This window comes from Hylaeus anthracinus, unplaced genomic scaffold (genome assembly GCF_026225885.1).
Source record: "Hylaeus anthracinus isolate JK02 unplaced genomic scaffold, UHH_iyHylAnth1.0_haploid 5, whole genome shotgun sequence".
NCBI classification, from domain to species: domain Eukaryota; kingdom Metazoa; phylum Arthropoda; class Insecta; order Hymenoptera; family Colletidae; genus Hylaeus; species Hylaeus anthracinus.
In genome coordinates, this window is record NW_026535322.1 from 11317907 (window position 1) to 11334928 (window position 17022).

A 17022-nucleotide genomic window follows, 5' to 3' on the forward strand; every position below is an offset into this window, starting at 1 on the left:
CGCGCTAGGCGGCCGCGCTCATACGCTACCGCGGCCGCTCCATCGACATACTCGCGTTCTGATTGGTCGAGGTTTTCCGTTAATATCTGCTTAACGAAGTCTTGGACAACATTTTCGCTAAGGAAAAAGTTGTTTCAAATCACCTCCCCAACCACCCTTTTCGAGGAGTTCCAACATTTTTGGGACACTCTATATATTTAATTCTAGTCGCTGCTTTACCGTCGACCAATCGGAGCGCGTAGCCTTCGCTACCGCGGGCGCTCCAACGGTACAGGCGCGCTCTGATTGGTCGGTGTTTTTTGTTAATATATGCTTAACAAAGCCTCTGACAACATTTTCGCTAAGGAAAAAGTTGTTTCAAATCACCTCCCGAATCATCCCTTTCAAGGAGTTCCAAAATTTTTGAGACACCCTGTATTTGAACCGTAACGCAGAACGCCTATCATATAGGAACATTCCGAAATGTTCCTAATGAATTAAGGCAACATTTTTTAGGATGATATAAAATTCATTAGCGGTCAATATAAAAAATGGAAAAGTGTAATAAAATGTATCGAAGGTGTCTTACGAGTAGAACGAACGTTGATAATCATATTTCATCATAGAACTATTTAAAGAATACCCTAGATCTATATCCAGATGGCGCCGTAGTTCGTAAAGGGAACTATTTTTTGGGCGTAGGACGAACGTTCTATGGTTGGTATATAAACGCCAAGGGAACTACTTTCGCTGCCTCTTCCTCATTAAGAGTAGAGTTGTGTTCACGTGTGGTTGTGTCTCCTTTTTCCACAAAATAGGTCACACAACCCACCTCCATTCGTGAAATAACTCTTCTATAAAAAAAAAAACAAAAAAAATATAAAAATTCCTAAAAACACAAACCAAAAAAATCGTAAAACCGTAGCTGAAAACCGTGAAACATAAGTAAAGTGTGGAAAAAAATAGTAATCAACGCGTTACGAAGAGCAACGTGGTCGGAAGAGCGCAAGCCATATTGAAGAAACGGGAAGAAACCAAAAACCAGAGAATTTTTGAACGTTTAAGAAGCCGCACGCAGTGGGAATAATACAAAAAATGAATCCAGGAGCTCCGAATTATCCTATGGCCTCACTTTATGTGGGAGACCTCCATACGGAAATCACCGAGGCGATGCTGTTCGAGAAGTTTTCGTCGGCTGGGCCCGTACTCTCGATACGCGTCTGCCGTGATATTATTACCCGACGCTCGCTCGGTTATGCTTATGTCAACTTTCAGCAACCAGCAGACGGTGAGTGTATTCCACGATTATTTCGATATAACTCTGACCTAGATTCGCAAAATCATTCGCAATGGTTATCCTCGGTCGCATCGTTTGTCTGCGCGTGACACGTGTTTCGCATCGCACGATGCCACCATATTGAATTCTACATCGGACAAAGTAGAATATCGTGGTGACGGTTTGGATTGAGTCATACGTCGTATTTTTCCATTGTGAAACTTTCTTCGTTTTTTCTGCACAGTACTTCCTAATCATGTTTACACCACGATACACTTGAGAGAGATTAACGTTTATCCAGCACCTCCTATTTTTAAACAGAGATTAGAATAATTACTGGAATTTACTGTAACATTTCTTATGCGAAAATGATAAATATTTATGATGTATAGTAATGCGCGAAATGTATGCAGAATATGTTTTATAAATTAACGTTATATCGATATTTATAACTTTTCGATATAAATTGCACTTATCATTTATGACGATAAGTGTGACAAGACGAGATAAGTTAAGATATATATCATTTTTATATTATAAGTTAATTAACATAATGTGTTAACCCTATAAATTGAAAAAATTATCTACAACATGTACACTTAAATAAGGAGCCGTTAAAAAATAATTTAAAACCTACGTGGGAATTGTTACTTAATTTATTTGTGTATTTCAGCCGAACGTGCATTGGATACTATGAACTTCGATATGATTAAGGGGCGGCCTATTCGTATTATGTGGTCTCAACGTGATCCTTCCCTTCGAAAATCTGGTGTTGGAAACGTATTCATAAAAAATTTAGATAAAAACATAGACAATAAAGCAATGTACGACACGTTCTCTGCTTTTGGTAACATCCTTAGTTGCAAAGTGGCTCAAGATGAAACTGGTGTTTCTAAAGGTTATGGTTTTGTTCATTTTGAAACTGAAGAGGCAGCAAATAAATCCATTGACAAAGTCAATGGCATGTTGCTAAATGGAAAAAAGGTATTACCTTATTATTAACTTCTTTTACCATTATAAAAAAAATCATTGACACGCTTCGTACTAATTTACTGATTATTTTTAGGTGTATGTTGGTAAATTCATACCCCGTAAAGAACGTGAAAAGGAATTGGGAGAGAAAGCCAAGCTTTTCACCAATGTTTACGTGAAGAACTTCGGGGAAGATATGACAGATGATAAACTTAAAGAAATGTTTGAAAAATATGGGACCATCACCAGTCATAAAGTAATGATAAAAGATGACGGAAAATCACGAGGCTTTGGTTTTGTAGCTTTTGAAGATCCTGACGCTGCTGAACAAGCAGTATTTGAATTAAACGGTAAAGAGGTTGCCGAAGGAAAGTGTATGTACGTTGGACGGGCGCAGAAGAAGGCAGAGCGTCAACAAGAACTAAAGAGAAAGTTTGAACAATTAAAGATAGAACGATTAAATCGTTATCAAGGTGTAAATCTTTACGTAAAGAACTTGGATGACAGTATAGACGACGAGAGGTTACGTAAAGAATTTGCACCATTCGGAACAATAACCTCGGCTAAAGTTATGATGGAAGAAGGCCGTAGTAAAGGCTTCGGATTCGTCTGTTTCTCAGCACCTGAAGAGGCCACCAAAGCTGTTACAGAGATGAACGGTCGTATAATAGTTACTAAACCATTATATGTTGCTCTGGCTCAGCGCAAAGAAGATCGCAAGGCGCATCTTGCTTCGCAATACATGCAACGTCTGGCAAATATGCGTATGCAACAAATGGGTCAAATTTTCCAGCCTGGTGGTGCTGGAAATTATTTCGTTCCCACTATTCCACAGCCGCAAAGATTTTATGGACCTGCACAGATGGCACAGATTCGTGCAACACCACGCTGGCCAGCGCAACCGAATCAAGTACGACCCAATGCACAAACTGGAAGTTCTGGTTTTGCTACGATGCAAGCTCCGTATAGGACAGCCCCACGTGCTCCTACTGCTCAAGCTGGTACTATGAGAAATACGTTGTCTGCAAGACCTATTACTGGTAACGTAAACTGAATTATCGTTCTGTGTATGATTTACAAGATTAAGTTGAAACAATACAATCGTTTTAATCGTTGTAGATCAATTTAATTATTGTATCTTTGTTCGTAGGTCAACAAGCGGTGGGCGGTGCAAATATGCAGAGTCGTTCTATGCCTGGTTCAGCGGTGGGAGTTTCAGCTCAAAGCCGTCCGTCAAATTACAAATACACTTCAAACATGCGCAATCCACCACAAGCAATGGCAATCCCTACTCCTACTCCTGTTCAGCAAGCTGTGCATATTCAAGGCCAAGAACCATTAACTGCCTCGATGCTGGCAGCTGCTCCGCCGCAAGAGCAGAAACAAATGTTGGGAGAGCGTCTCTTCCCGCTGATTCAGTGTATGTATCCGCAACTTACTGGAAAGATCACTGGAATGTTGTTGGAAATCGACAACTCAGAGCTCCTGCACATGTTGGAGCATAATGAATCGCTGAAAGCCAAGGTTGAGGAGGCCGTAGCTGTATTGCAGGCTCATCAGGCCAAACAGGCTGTGGCTTCTAAAAAAGACTAAAACATCTTATATTAGGCTATTATTTTATTATTCCTTAATTGTTCATAATAATGTTAATTTTTTCCTTCCGATTCTATGATTATCCTTGATTTAAAGAAATTTCTTCTGAAGCTTTAAATGGCTTAAGCGATTACTATGTGCATGAATGGCAGGAACAATTGTTATTCAAAACTAATAACTGATCATGAAGGGTTTTTCATCAAGTTTTATGATAATAAATTTTCCTTTAAAAATATCAGGTGAGATTTTACACTTACCCCCAATCCTTATTTATGAAATATTAATTTGATGTTAACGATACTTCCATATAATGTGCATATAAATGTAATAAGATATGCAGAATAAATTATTTCAAGCGTTTAACCTGTAATGCGATGATCGTTAGTTGGAGTACCAATGAGTTATCGACCAGTGATACTTAGGGCGCTACATTACCTTCAATCGGTTTTGGATACATAGTTAATTTTACCATCTTTTCTTGCGTACTGTCTTATCGATTGTTAGTAATAATTTTAAGACCAACCTGTTACCTTTTTTCAAACTAAACTGTTATACCATTTGCAGTTCAATTCTTCATCAAGAATGTGATTAAAAAGCAGTTACATGACAAATAACACAGGAAATTGATAAAAAGGAAACGGGGGATTTTCCCATGATATTGTATCGCACATTGTACGAGAATTATGATATAATTAATAACAAAATGATTACGATATCTTTAATGTCTTATATGGAGGCTTATCGCATGTCGTCTTGAATAATAGCGTACTTATCAAGTGTCAGATAAAATTGTGCCTGTCTATGCCACTTAATTTTTGAAAACATTAACATTGGATACTGATCGTTTCACGATTTACAGGTTGTCAAAGATTTTCACGTCCCACGAAGTTCTCTAAAGTGTGACCGCATGCTCTATCTCGTCTTGAGATGTTATCACGTGACACAGCCTCTAAACCGTTAAAACAGATCATATATCAATCTCGAATGCTTTGTCAGCTCGACTGTTGAGAATGATAGCTAAACAAAAATTCTAAGGGGCACGTTAAACTGACGTTGACGACTATACCAAAGCTACCAATACCTTCAAAATTGCTGAAGCTAAAATACAAATTTTATACATCAATTAGTTTCCCCGAACGATCAGCAAATGTTACGATTTTTCATTAATTTTAGACATTCGGGTATTATTACTTTCATTTCGAAACTAATTTAACCTTCGAACAATAGAGTGCTCTAACTGGTTCTGGCAGCCACATGGCCGGCAAAACCGACGAGCTCGGGCCCATAATAAAATTTCTTCCTTTGTATTTCAGAGTCAGCGTTTTTTTTATTGCACCTCGAGTTTTATTTGTCTCTCGTGACCTGGAGACGACGAAGAACTCCATGTGTTGGATCATAAATTGAATTCACCGCACATTTCTATTCGGTGCAATTAATTTCGAAATCAGGGCCGGCGTGACATTTTGCGGGGCAGAGTTCAAAAATTTTGCGGGGCCTGAATTCACAATCAAATTCTACACTTAAGTTTTACAACAAGGAATTATTTATTTACAAATGCTGTTACATATTATATATATTTTTTATAATAAATTTCAGAGTATTCAGAGATTCAGATTCTCCGAAGGGGCGCCATATCGCCACAAGAATTTGTGTATTTTTTATGCATTACGACTAAGGTGTAATGAATCATTCAATCACCGAGAGCTCAAACTTGCTCGGGAGTATGTAACATTGACAGTCTCGATGGTCGGTATTTAGGAAGTTATAATAGAGTTATCTGAAATTGTAAGAAATCTTTGAATTTACTGCCATGCAGTGGTGAACTTAATTTATTTAACTTTGCCTGTTTCGGTAGCTTCCGGAGAAAGGCGTTTTTCCAAATCAAAAATGATTACGAACTATTTACGTTCTACAATGAGTCAAGAACGGTTAACTGACTTTTCAATTATATCTATTGAGACTGACATTCTAGATACATTCAATATGGAAATTTTGTGGCAACTAAAACTCGGAGGGTTAATATGTAATTATATAATGTATAATATACATATATAGGGTGTCCCAAAAATGTTGTAACACCTTGAAAGGGGTGGTTCGGGGGGTGATTTGAAACAACTTTTTCTTTAGCGAAAATGTTGTCCCAGGCTTCATTGAGGAGACATTAACGAAAAACACTGACCAATCAGAGTGTTAGGCGGCCGCGCGCTCATACGCTACCGCGGCGGCTCCATCGGCACATACTCGCGTTCTGATTGGTGGGGGTTTTCCGTTAATATCTTCTCAACGAAGCCTCGGACAACATTTTCGCTAAGGAAAAAGTTGTTTCAAATCACCTCCCGAACCACGTATATTAAGCTAACGTAACCATTTCAAAAGGCTAATGCCAAATTAACACGATATTTTTTTGCTATTTATTTGCTAATTATTTGCCAAAGAATTAATTTTTTTGCTCCAGCCGTTTTCGAGAAACAATGGCTATGCTAGCGTAATATTAAGCTAGCGTAGCCACTTATGTATCTCTGTACCTAACAGGGATATCAATTCCATTCTTGCAGCAAAAAAATTAATATTCGGTGGATTAAGAGCAAATAAATAGCAAATAAATATGCCGCAAGTATTGTATCTATATCTTTGTTAGGTACGGAGCCGCGACATTTGGCTATGCTAGATTAACGCTGTCCTAGCGCGGTCATCGTTTCTCGGAAATGACTGCAGCAAAAAAATTCATATTCGATGGATTAAGAGCAAATAATTAACAAAAAAATATGCTGCAAGAATGGAATTGATATCCCTGTTAGGTACAGAGATACATAAGTGGCTACGCTAGCTTAATATTACGCTAGCATAGCCATTGTTTCTCGAAAACGGCTGGAGCAAAAAAATTAATTCTTTGGCAAATAAAATTAGCAAATAAATAGCAAAAAAATATCGTGTTAATTTGGCATTGGCCTTTTGAAATGGCTACGTCAGCTTATTATACGTTCCCGAACCACCCCTTTCAATGTGTTACAACATTTTTGGGACACCCTGTATTTGTAGTAATTTACCAATCATGTATCATGGGAAAGGGTGCTAAATGTTTGTTGCCCACAGGCACCTCTTACCCACGTGGCGGCCCTGTTATCCTTTATTTTATGGGATCATTGAGAATTCAACTTTCATTCGCCGTGTCTCGTTCTTTTCATGTTTTTATGCTCCTGCAAAAGCACATGGTCTACATGGACTGGTCACGATGATTATAACAACGCTACAATTCAAAAGCATTCAAGGCTACCCAAGACCTCGTGGAGCTAATTCATTCTTTTATAGGATAGCCCCGAAACTTCTCAAGTGCCACATGTCGATTGACTTTTACGACTCGCCGTACTGAATAGACAACGGGGAAAGTATCCTTTCTCCACGCTCAGGTCAATAGTACAAAAAGCGAACGATGTCTGTCTTACTGCATGCTTACAGCCTGAAAACGTATCGTAAAACATCTGGTCTGCACATGATTGCAAAAGCATAAAATCGTTGGTCGAAATTGGCATCGATTTATCGTCTTTATGGTTACCGTTATTTCATGATTTCGTTAAATACAATTAATTATTGAAAGAACGACTATGCTTATTACATAATCAACGCTTTCAATTCTGAATATATATATATGTATACGAGTGATATTGTTGATATTGCTCATAATTGTAGATACTAGAGTGATAGTAAACAGTACATTCCAAGAAATCTGATATAGAATACGATATCGACAGGGGAATCACATTGCATCTAACAAAGAGACATCTATCTCCAATGTGTGCACCGGATTTTTTAATCAAATTTTTTTTATATATAAAGAAGAGTATGTAGATGAATCTCTGAAAGTAAGAAGGGGCAACTCTCTTTTATTTTCGAGAAATAAATTTAAAAAAATAGCTAAACCTTGATTGACAAGTGTCGGAAGAAATAAAGAATCAGTGTAGCGCAGTCGGTGGAGTTCAAGTTTGCAAAGTTGTCTTTTGCGTTGGACGCGGTTCGATCCCGTTGGGAGTCACTTATTTTTTTTTTACATTTTCTTCTATTTGTGTCATGTTTTGTTATGGAAACGACCTTTTTATTTATTAAGATTATTTTTATAAAATATCGTGCAATGTTTATGATTTTTATTGCATTGAAAAAGAAGTCTGGATGTGAAAAAAGTTTCTACAAGCTTTTATAAAAATTTAATAATACTTTCGACACTCGTCAATCGAAATTTAGCTATGTTTAAAAATTTATTTCTCGAAAACGAAAGAGAGTTGCCCCTTCCTACTTTCAGAGATTGTTCTATTACATACCCTTCTTTGCATATAAAAAAAATTTGATTAAAAAATTCGCACACTTCGAGATGTCTCCTTTAAGCATTCTACTCAATTCTACTCTAAACATTTTATCACTCGAGTTATCGACTAAACCGATAACCAAAATTGGCAAAACATAGAAACAATAACAATTCGTTTAAATTATACAGCAAACGGCTCTCCTAAATGCTCCTAAATTGTACGACGAAAATTTTGTATCAGAATTAGAAGCAATAATTAATAATTATTAATAATTAATGTTAGCAATGTACGCCATTTTTATAATTACTACAAGGTGTCCTAAAAATGTTGTAACACCTTGAAAGAGGTGGTTCGGGAGGTGATTTGAAGCAACGTTTTCCTTAGCGAAAATGTTGTCAAAGGTTTCGTTGAAGAGATATTAACGGAAAACACTGACCAATTAGAGCGCGAGTATGCCGATGGAGCGTTCGCGGTAGCGTATGAGCGCGGCCGCCTAGCGCGTAGCCTACGCTCAACCGGCATACTCGCGCTCTAATTGGTCGGGGTTTTCGCTTAATATCTCCTTAACGAAACCTCGGACAACATTTTCGCTAAGGAAAAAGTTATTTCAAATCACCTTCCGAACCATCTTCTTCAAGGTGTTACAAAATTTTTGGGATACCCTGTATAGTTAATCTCGTAAGACGTTTAAAGTTCGTTTAAGTTTGCCGCACTTTTACTCCCGATCGATGATTGGTCCGTTACGACGGTATCGTAGAAGCGAATGGAAGAATCTGATTGGTCGAACGAAGTGCCCATGGTAATTTGGGAGGTGATAGGCTTGGCAGTTTCTGTGCATGTGCAGAAGTGTTATGGAGTTCAGAGCAGTTCAGAGACAGGAGGTCTTAGGACACGATAGAAGGGAATGTTGGAATCATTTGAGTTTTTGCCAAATGGTGATCGGTGTTCGCAAAAGGTGGTGAAGTTCGATAAGGTCGTGAGAAAAGTCCTGTGAGTTATTTTATGCGTGCAGCGATTTACAAAGAAGGTGCGTTCAACTTATATATATGCATATAACGGTGGCCTAAATTTTTTTGCTAGTATTTCATAGGTCTTAAAATTACTCTGTGACCCTAATTGAAAAATGTTTGGTATTAATTCGCATTAATTCTTTCGTCTATACGCGACATCTTCTACGAAATGTGTATCACTCGCACGTAATACAGTACAGCTGTTGTCAATGGTATTTTAATTCGAGTTTACGTATTGGTTACATATATCGTTTAAAATTATACCTCCTTTTATCAGTTTATACGAACCATCGAGCTAACGGTGCGCTTGTTTTAACAATGTAAGTGTTTACATTATTTACGCTCTGTTCGATAAACTTGCTGTTGATTTGTTTCTGGAAAAAATATGCGATTCAATTGTATCGCGATTAAGCAATAGAAATTTCAATTGTCACATTTGACTTTGTTACTAGCGTTTATGCAATAGAAACAATACATTTACAGGTGTGTATACATTTTAAATTACAAGGATGTTCGAATTGAAATATGAATATTTTATACGAAATTCGTTTTATTTTTTTATTTTTTTTATTTAACAGCGCGTATTAAATAACTATCGAAGTAATGTATACACTTAAACGTTGAAATATTCTTTTCGGAAAATTGATCAGAAATTAGAATGCTAGTATTTTTATTATTTAAGACTGAAGAATTTATTTTCTTGAAATATTTAACTCAAATTAATTTTATCAATTCCTGTAATACCGATCCAATCGCCATTTGCCGGCGTTATTCCAATTACGATTTGATTGTAAACGAACTGTATACGAATAGGAAATATTAATTTATTCTGTATTCCAATCTACCAATTATATTTAGTATCGTCAAAGTATTAATAGAAAGTACGAGGTACGTGTCTATTTCGAATAATCATTATACAATTCTTTGTTTAAAATTGACGTGACGCAGTTAGCTCGATGTTTGTTAGTTTATTAAGTGTTCCTTTTTTTCTAAAGAAACAGAGGGAAAAATTCATCTAACGTACGGTAAAATGAAAAATATAATTTTGTATTCTTTTTTGTCCCGTATAAGCTTTGATATTGTGATAAAATGATGTTGAAAGAGCATGAGAATTTTTGAAAAATGTTTCGTAAAATAAACGTGCTCGATTTGTCATTGTTTGACATGCCCACTGTATGAACAATAGAACTAATTAATGTGTATTATTACATTAGCGTATTTATAATTTTAATTATTTTCGTAAAACAATAATATCGACGATAATTATTTTCAGATTTTCAGTTATTATTAAGACTTTCATATTGTTGTGTTTGAACATAAATAAGCCCAGTGATGGATAGAGACGAAGTGATAAAGAATTTACGAGCATGTCTCATATCTTCAAAGGGCGGTGTAAAAATACAAAATTTGTGTAGTAAGTATTACGTTAATTAGGTAGCATTAGGACATTCACATAGCCAAATTAGAAATGCTTTCTAGTGTAATATCTTTCTTATATTTTTGTGGAACATCTATTTACATTTGCTTCAATAAATTTGTAGAAGATTATCAGTTACTTATCGACGAAAGTATACCATTCAGAAAGCTTGGATTTTCATCATTGGTGGCTTTTCTGCGTACTGTTCCTGGTATTAAAACCATTGATAAGGGATCAGAATGTTATGTGGAGGCTGTGCCTACTGAAGAATCGGCTCATATTTCTAAGTTAATAGCACGACAAAAGACAGTGTCTAAGAAACCTTCTAGAAAATTGATGTATGGTCGTAGGCCAACTCCGCAACGCCAACCTATGATAAGAAAACCTATTCCTATTACAAAAAGTGTTAATGATAATAGATATTCGCACATATATGGAAGGTAAGTACAAGTTGCAAAATAAATTGCATTTTATGTTTTTTGAAGTATAATGTATATTCTAAAATGTAATTTGTGGCACATTTGATTTACATAGACAAAATTCATGTGTTCCTGCAATGTCTGTGCCACCAACAAAAATTACATTTTATCAAAACAATGAGAAACCAAGATTCATACAAACTGATTTTGGAAATCCACCAAGTTCTCCAAGTAAAGTAAGTAACATAAATTATATGTTCTAATTTTTGTTTACATTTAATTATTATATTCATTTTCAGAGACTGAATGATAAACAAAGGAATCCCGTTTTACAAACAAACCAAAGCTTTAATAAGCCTATCAATGATTCTTGTTTAAAGAAAACTGAAAAGGTAGTAGCGCCTGTGATAAGTCAAAAACCAAAGACTATTAATAACAATGTGGAAATTCTTCCAAAAGAAAAACCTTCGAGTATAAGTGAAAGACTCAAAGTTAAATATGCTATACCCGCACTGCTTAGTTTACAAACAAATCCACCTCCACTGTACTCTGAAGTGTTGTCACCTCTCTCACCTGGACAAGTTTGTGGAAATGATAGCCATTTACAGCTTCCAAGGAATACGTCGGTAAATATTTATAGTTATTTGTAATTAGAGATCGCCATTTGCATATATTAATTATTATGTATATAAATAATTTTGTTTTAGACACCATTATCTACTCCTCTTAGGACTGTGCCAAAAATACAGCCCAATGATCCGCGAGACGAGTTGAGAAGGAAAGCTATTATGTTAAAGTTTCCAGAACCTGTGTATCAAATTTGTCCTGCAGCGATTAATAATACGAAAAAAGCTGTATTTGCACAAGTTAAGGTACTTAATAGTATTTCGGTATGCTGTAGTAATAATAATATCTACAAATATAAAAATATAAAAATATATTTTCAGATCAGCTCACATTTAAGTTTTTCAAGTTATCCGGAAGAAGCATATACGGAAGATGATGCACAAAAAATTGCAGCAAGAATTGCTTTGATTGAACTTGATAAAATGTTACCATCCTCTAAACTTGATCAAACTACAAATAGTGAAATAATAAAAGGCAGAATTATGAATATTGTAGACGCTCATCCCAACGGTATTTTCATGCATCGGATGCCCGTGTATTATACAGAACAATATAAAGAAATTTTACCAATAAATTGGGAGAAAATTATCGAAGAGTATCCAGCAATTGTTCTAGAAAAAGGTGTCGATAATTCAGTAATTTTGCGTAGATTTGTTTCGTCCCCTGAAAAGGTAATTTATTCAACAGATTGTATACTGTATTATCCTTTTTATGACAAGACATAATTTATCTAATAAATTTGCTTTCAGATACGAAACATTACTCCCCCGAAAGCAGATAAAATACTATTAAATTCAATTGGTCCAGCTGAACCTGGAAAATTAGAATTACCAAAAGACGATTTCTGGTGTGTATACATTACATCTGTTGTGAGTACTACTGAAGTGTGGGGCAGGCTTGTAGGAGAGTTGTACAGTGTAAGTAAAATATTTTCTATGTACAATTCGTAATGTTTTGTAATTTCCACGTAACTTATTTTATGATTATCTATAGGATCAATTAGAACTTATGGAAACCGAAATGGCTCAATATTACAACGGAGTTCGTCCTATTAAACAATCCTTGATCGAAGTTGGCAATTACTATGTTGTTTTTCAAGGCGAGTCATGGCATAGAGTTCACTGTATCGATTATAATATTAGTACTGGAAATGCTACAGTTTTATTTATTGATTATGGGGCCGAAGATACTATCCATTACAGTAAATTATTACCACTGGATAAAAGGTTTTGTGTGCTTCCTGCTCAGGTATAATGATTTCTATTTTTTTTTTTTTTAATAAAATTCAAATATAATATATAAAACATGTAAATATTTAATTAAATTATGTACCAGGCATTAAGATTTTGTCTTGCCGGATTGGAAGACTTTAGCGAGTGTGATAGTATTCTGCCTCAAATTGAAAAGTTTCTACTTGATCACGTATTGTACGCTGAGGTAGTTGAGCACGAAAAAAATGAGAACGAACCGTGTTTTACAGTTGTATTTTACGATGCAAATGGACCAGAAGATATTAATATAAATATAGAATTGTCAAAACAAATTTTACACACAGTAGCGGTTCCTAAGTTAGATAACGTGAGTACTTGGTAATTGTATTAAGTAGAATAATTAAAATAAGTAAACTATTTAACCGCAATAGGAATTGTTATTATTTAATGCAGGGTAAACGCATACACGAAGTATTTATTTCTCACGTCGAACCCAATGGTGATGTTTTCGTCCAAGTACAATCTAAGAGTATGAAGATCTTAGTCTGTTTGTTGAATCGATTAATATGTACTGGATTAAACACGGAAGAGTTGAAAAAATGTTCTGTCACTACAATCGACTTTAATAAAACATACTTTGTGTCGGAGAACAATAATTGGTACAGAGGAAAAATTGTGAGTAACAGTCGCAATCAATTACGAGCGTATCTAATTGATTTTGGTAAGACTGTTACTACGTCGCTTAGTAATCTCCTGTCTTTGGAAACCCTATCCGATGTTTTAGCGAAATATCCAGCTCAGGTGAATAGATACTACTTTTTTATGAAACGTTGCGCTATTGTACTTGAAAATAAATATTAAACATGTGATTTTTCTATAATAGGCATTGAAAGTACACCTTCACAACATTGATAAATCAATGTTCGATGAAAAGATGGTTACGAAACTTCGAGAAATCGCTCCAGATGATGAACCACTGCTTATAAAAGTTGTATCATTTGAAAATGATTTACCAGTTGTGGAATTGTTCAACCGAATTCAACAAGATGATTCCAAGATACTCGGTTCCATCAATAATACTTTAGATTTTTATTTTAGAGAGTATGTAACATACTGATATATAAAATAGAAGTATCGAAGATGCGTATTAATAATTGTTGTCCATATTCTTTTCAGAATGCAGGGCGATGGAAATAATAACATAAAAGAAAAGAAACGAACAGAACGCTCAAATTCAAAATACGCAGGAAACGAAGTTAACGAAAGTGTGAAGTCTTTAAAACCACCGAAAATCTCGGGTATCGGTGAATACTTTGACGTACATGTTACAATGGCAGCTCATCCTGGAAATTTTACTGTTCAACCATTCGATGATCAGATCGCCTTAGAGAAAATGATGATTCATTTGCAAGAGACTTGTCATTTATATGAAGGAGCTGCTCCAACTACAGAATCGATAAGAGAAGGAAAACTTTACGCGGCAAAACACATTGATGGCCATTGGTATAGGGTATGCATTTCGAGTATAATCAAAGAAAATATGGTTAGCGTTTACTTTTGCGATTTTGGAGATGTGTCGGTGCTGCCGCTAAGTAAATTGCAGCCTTTGAAAAGTCAGTTCTTAGAACTTCCGTATCAAGCTATTAAAGCAAGGCTGGCTGGGATCCAACCGATTAACGTTGACTGGTCCGTCGAGGATAGTTTAAGGTTTCAAGAATTGGTCGTGGACAAAAATTTCGTGTCAGTAGTCGTTGAATCGAATTCTGACGGACTTTCTCCTGCTGATACAATATTGGGTTTAAAATTGATAGATGTTAATACGACTGAAGATATTTACATTGATAAACTTTTAGTAAATGAAGGTCGCGCTACATCTGTTAATTAATTATTCGATGCATATGCCTGCTTAGATATGCATAACGAAAGGAAGACCCGAGTGATAAATGAGTTAACACGCGTTATGCGCTGAAAGGACTTTGTACAGTTTCAGTGATCAAACTCTGATGGATATCTGCAAATAGAAACACATGGATAGGAGAAAGCTGTATAGATGTATAAATATGCACGCGCGCGAGGATGTGTATCGATACGTATTATATTTCTTTAACATCTAGGTTAGAATATCCTTTAAAATTCGTCACTCTTTTTATTTATCTTTTCTCAAGCAGTAATTTATTAATCGACATTCTAAGAAGTATATAAATATTTTTACTAAACAGATATATTTCTTAGAGGTATTTCCTTACACGATATAAAGCGACTGCACACATGCTCTTTATATATTTTTGTTATCGTATTTCATTTTTTCCATAAGAATTTTATTATTTAATAATTACTTTATTATTTTGCTACATGTTAAGATTTGGCAAAAAACAAACAGCATTCCATCTTTGACTTAGTTTAATATTTTATTCATCATTATATATTTTCCTTGTAAAAGTCTTCTAAGTTAGAATATTAATAACGGTTGGTATCCTAAGCACCAATGATTTATGGGACTTTCTGTTCTATACGTGATAATCAGTTTTATTAATTGATATTAATTTCCTTCTTATTGCACAACCTTTATTTATGTTACGGCTATTCCTAATTTGCTAAAATAATTAAATTATATATAATTTAAGAATATTATCGTACCCATATTTTAGCAGTTTGAGGTTTATATGAAAAAAGTTGAAAGTGATTCTATCAGTATAAAATATTCATACTACAAGTTTATTTTCGTAAGTCATTTCTTTCTTTCATAATTTACATTAACCTAAATACATACGTGATGGTTTACTAAAGTATAATATTACATGTATTAATGATTTATAATGAGATGTTTAATGAATAATGAACTTGTAATAGTGAATAATGTTATTATTTTGTTAAATTAATAAGATAATATTATAAATTAATGTTCTGTTGCAGTAAAATATTATTTTTGATATGTGTAACTTCATGAAAGGTGCCAATAAATTAACATAAATATGTTATATGAGCAGATTCCTTCACTGAGACCTCCTAATGGCCTTCCAGCACCTACTGGCACTTCCTAACATCTCCTAACACCTAAGACCACCTAACACCAACTGACATTTCCCTTTAATTTATTTTTATATCCTGACATTTCTCATTAACTTTCCTTCATTGTTTGACACGTTCCTTTATTTTCCTTTCATTTCCTGGCACATTACCAATGGACTTCATTTTCTGATCATTTCTCTATCCTTCTATCTTTCCTTCTATTTACTGCTACATTTTCCATCATGTCTTGGTATGAGTTTTACATTTTGGTATTAGAAGATGATACACAAGGAGGTGTAACGACGCACACCTGGTCCTAACTCCCACTAACACCTCCTAGAACCTCCTTACAACTCCTAATATCCCTTAACACGTTGTAACAACTACTAACACCTCCAGACTACTATTAACAATTCAGAATACCTTCCGCAAGTTCACTTCATTTCCCTTCTTTCCCTGGTACACTACTTTTTTGTACATGTGACTCTGATACAAAAGGTACGTTTTGAGCTAGAATTAAAACTTACTCCAGCTCTTCGACTATCATGTTCTTATACTATCAGAAGTAAAATTCGATTATTGCCACCTCCTCGTTCATCATGATCTCCTCATACAAAAGGTAAGTCTCAAGCAAAAAATAAAAATTATGATACCAACTCGTTCATTACGTTCTCCTGATACAAGAGGTAAGTATCGATATTTAATTAAACGTTATACTACTTTTTTGAATATCATATACTCCTGATACCAAAATATAAAATTTCCTCAGAATTTCGATACGTATCATGTATTTCTCGTGCCACCTCTTCGGACATCATGTGCTCCTGTTACAAAAATGCTAAATCAGCCAGAATTCCGATACGTACAGAAAATTAGCCCCTAGAATTAGGCAACCTGTACCGACAGCCATGTCGGACGGGTTGCCTGTCCGTAGGCGCAAACGTGCCACCTCTTCGGACATCATGTGCTCCTGTTACCAAAGTGCTAAATCGGCCAGAATTCCGAAATGTACCGAAAATTAGCCCCTTGAATTAGGTAACCTGTACTGACAGCCATGTCAAACCGGTTGCCTGTCCGTAGGCACAAACGTCCCACCTCTTCGGACATCATGTGCTCCTGATACCAAAATGCAAAATCGGCCAGATTTCGAAATGTACCGAAAACTAGCCCCTTGACTTAGGCAACCTGTACTGACAGACATGTCGTACCGG

The 17022-nt window shown here is 35.4% G+C and overlaps 2 protein-coding genes across 2 annotated transcripts; both read left to right on the forward strand.

Moving 5' to 3' along the window:
* Window positions 1-725: 725 nt before the first annotated feature.
* LOC128896013 (polyadenylate-binding protein 1) lies at window positions 726-4055 on the forward strand. Its single transcript, XM_054159124.1, has 4 exons — window positions 726-1267; window positions 1929-2239; window positions 2322-3267; window positions 3378-4055. Exons 1-4 carry the CDS (start codon window positions 1075-1077, stop codon window positions 3818-3820), a joined length of 1893 nt encoding a protein of 630 aa, XP_054015099.1. The 5' UTR covers window positions 726-1074; the 3' UTR covers window positions 3821-4055.
* Window positions 4056-10389: 6334 nt separating this feature from the next.
* On the forward strand, window positions 10390-15780 carry LOC128896009 (tudor domain-containing protein 7-like). Its single transcript, XM_054159117.1, has 12 exons — window positions 10390-10542; window positions 10670-10985; window positions 11080-11200; window positions 11264-11590; window positions 11672-11836; window positions 11912-12262; window positions 12341-12508; window positions 12585-12839; window positions 12927-13169; window positions 13256-13603; window positions 13686-13903; window positions 13979-15780. Exons 1-12 carry the CDS (start codon window positions 10461-10463, stop codon window positions 14685-14687), a joined length of 3303 nt encoding a protein of 1100 aa, XP_054015092.1. The 5' UTR covers window positions 10390-10460; the 3' UTR covers window positions 14688-15780.
* The last annotated feature ends 1242 nt before the right edge of the window (window positions 15781-17022 follow it).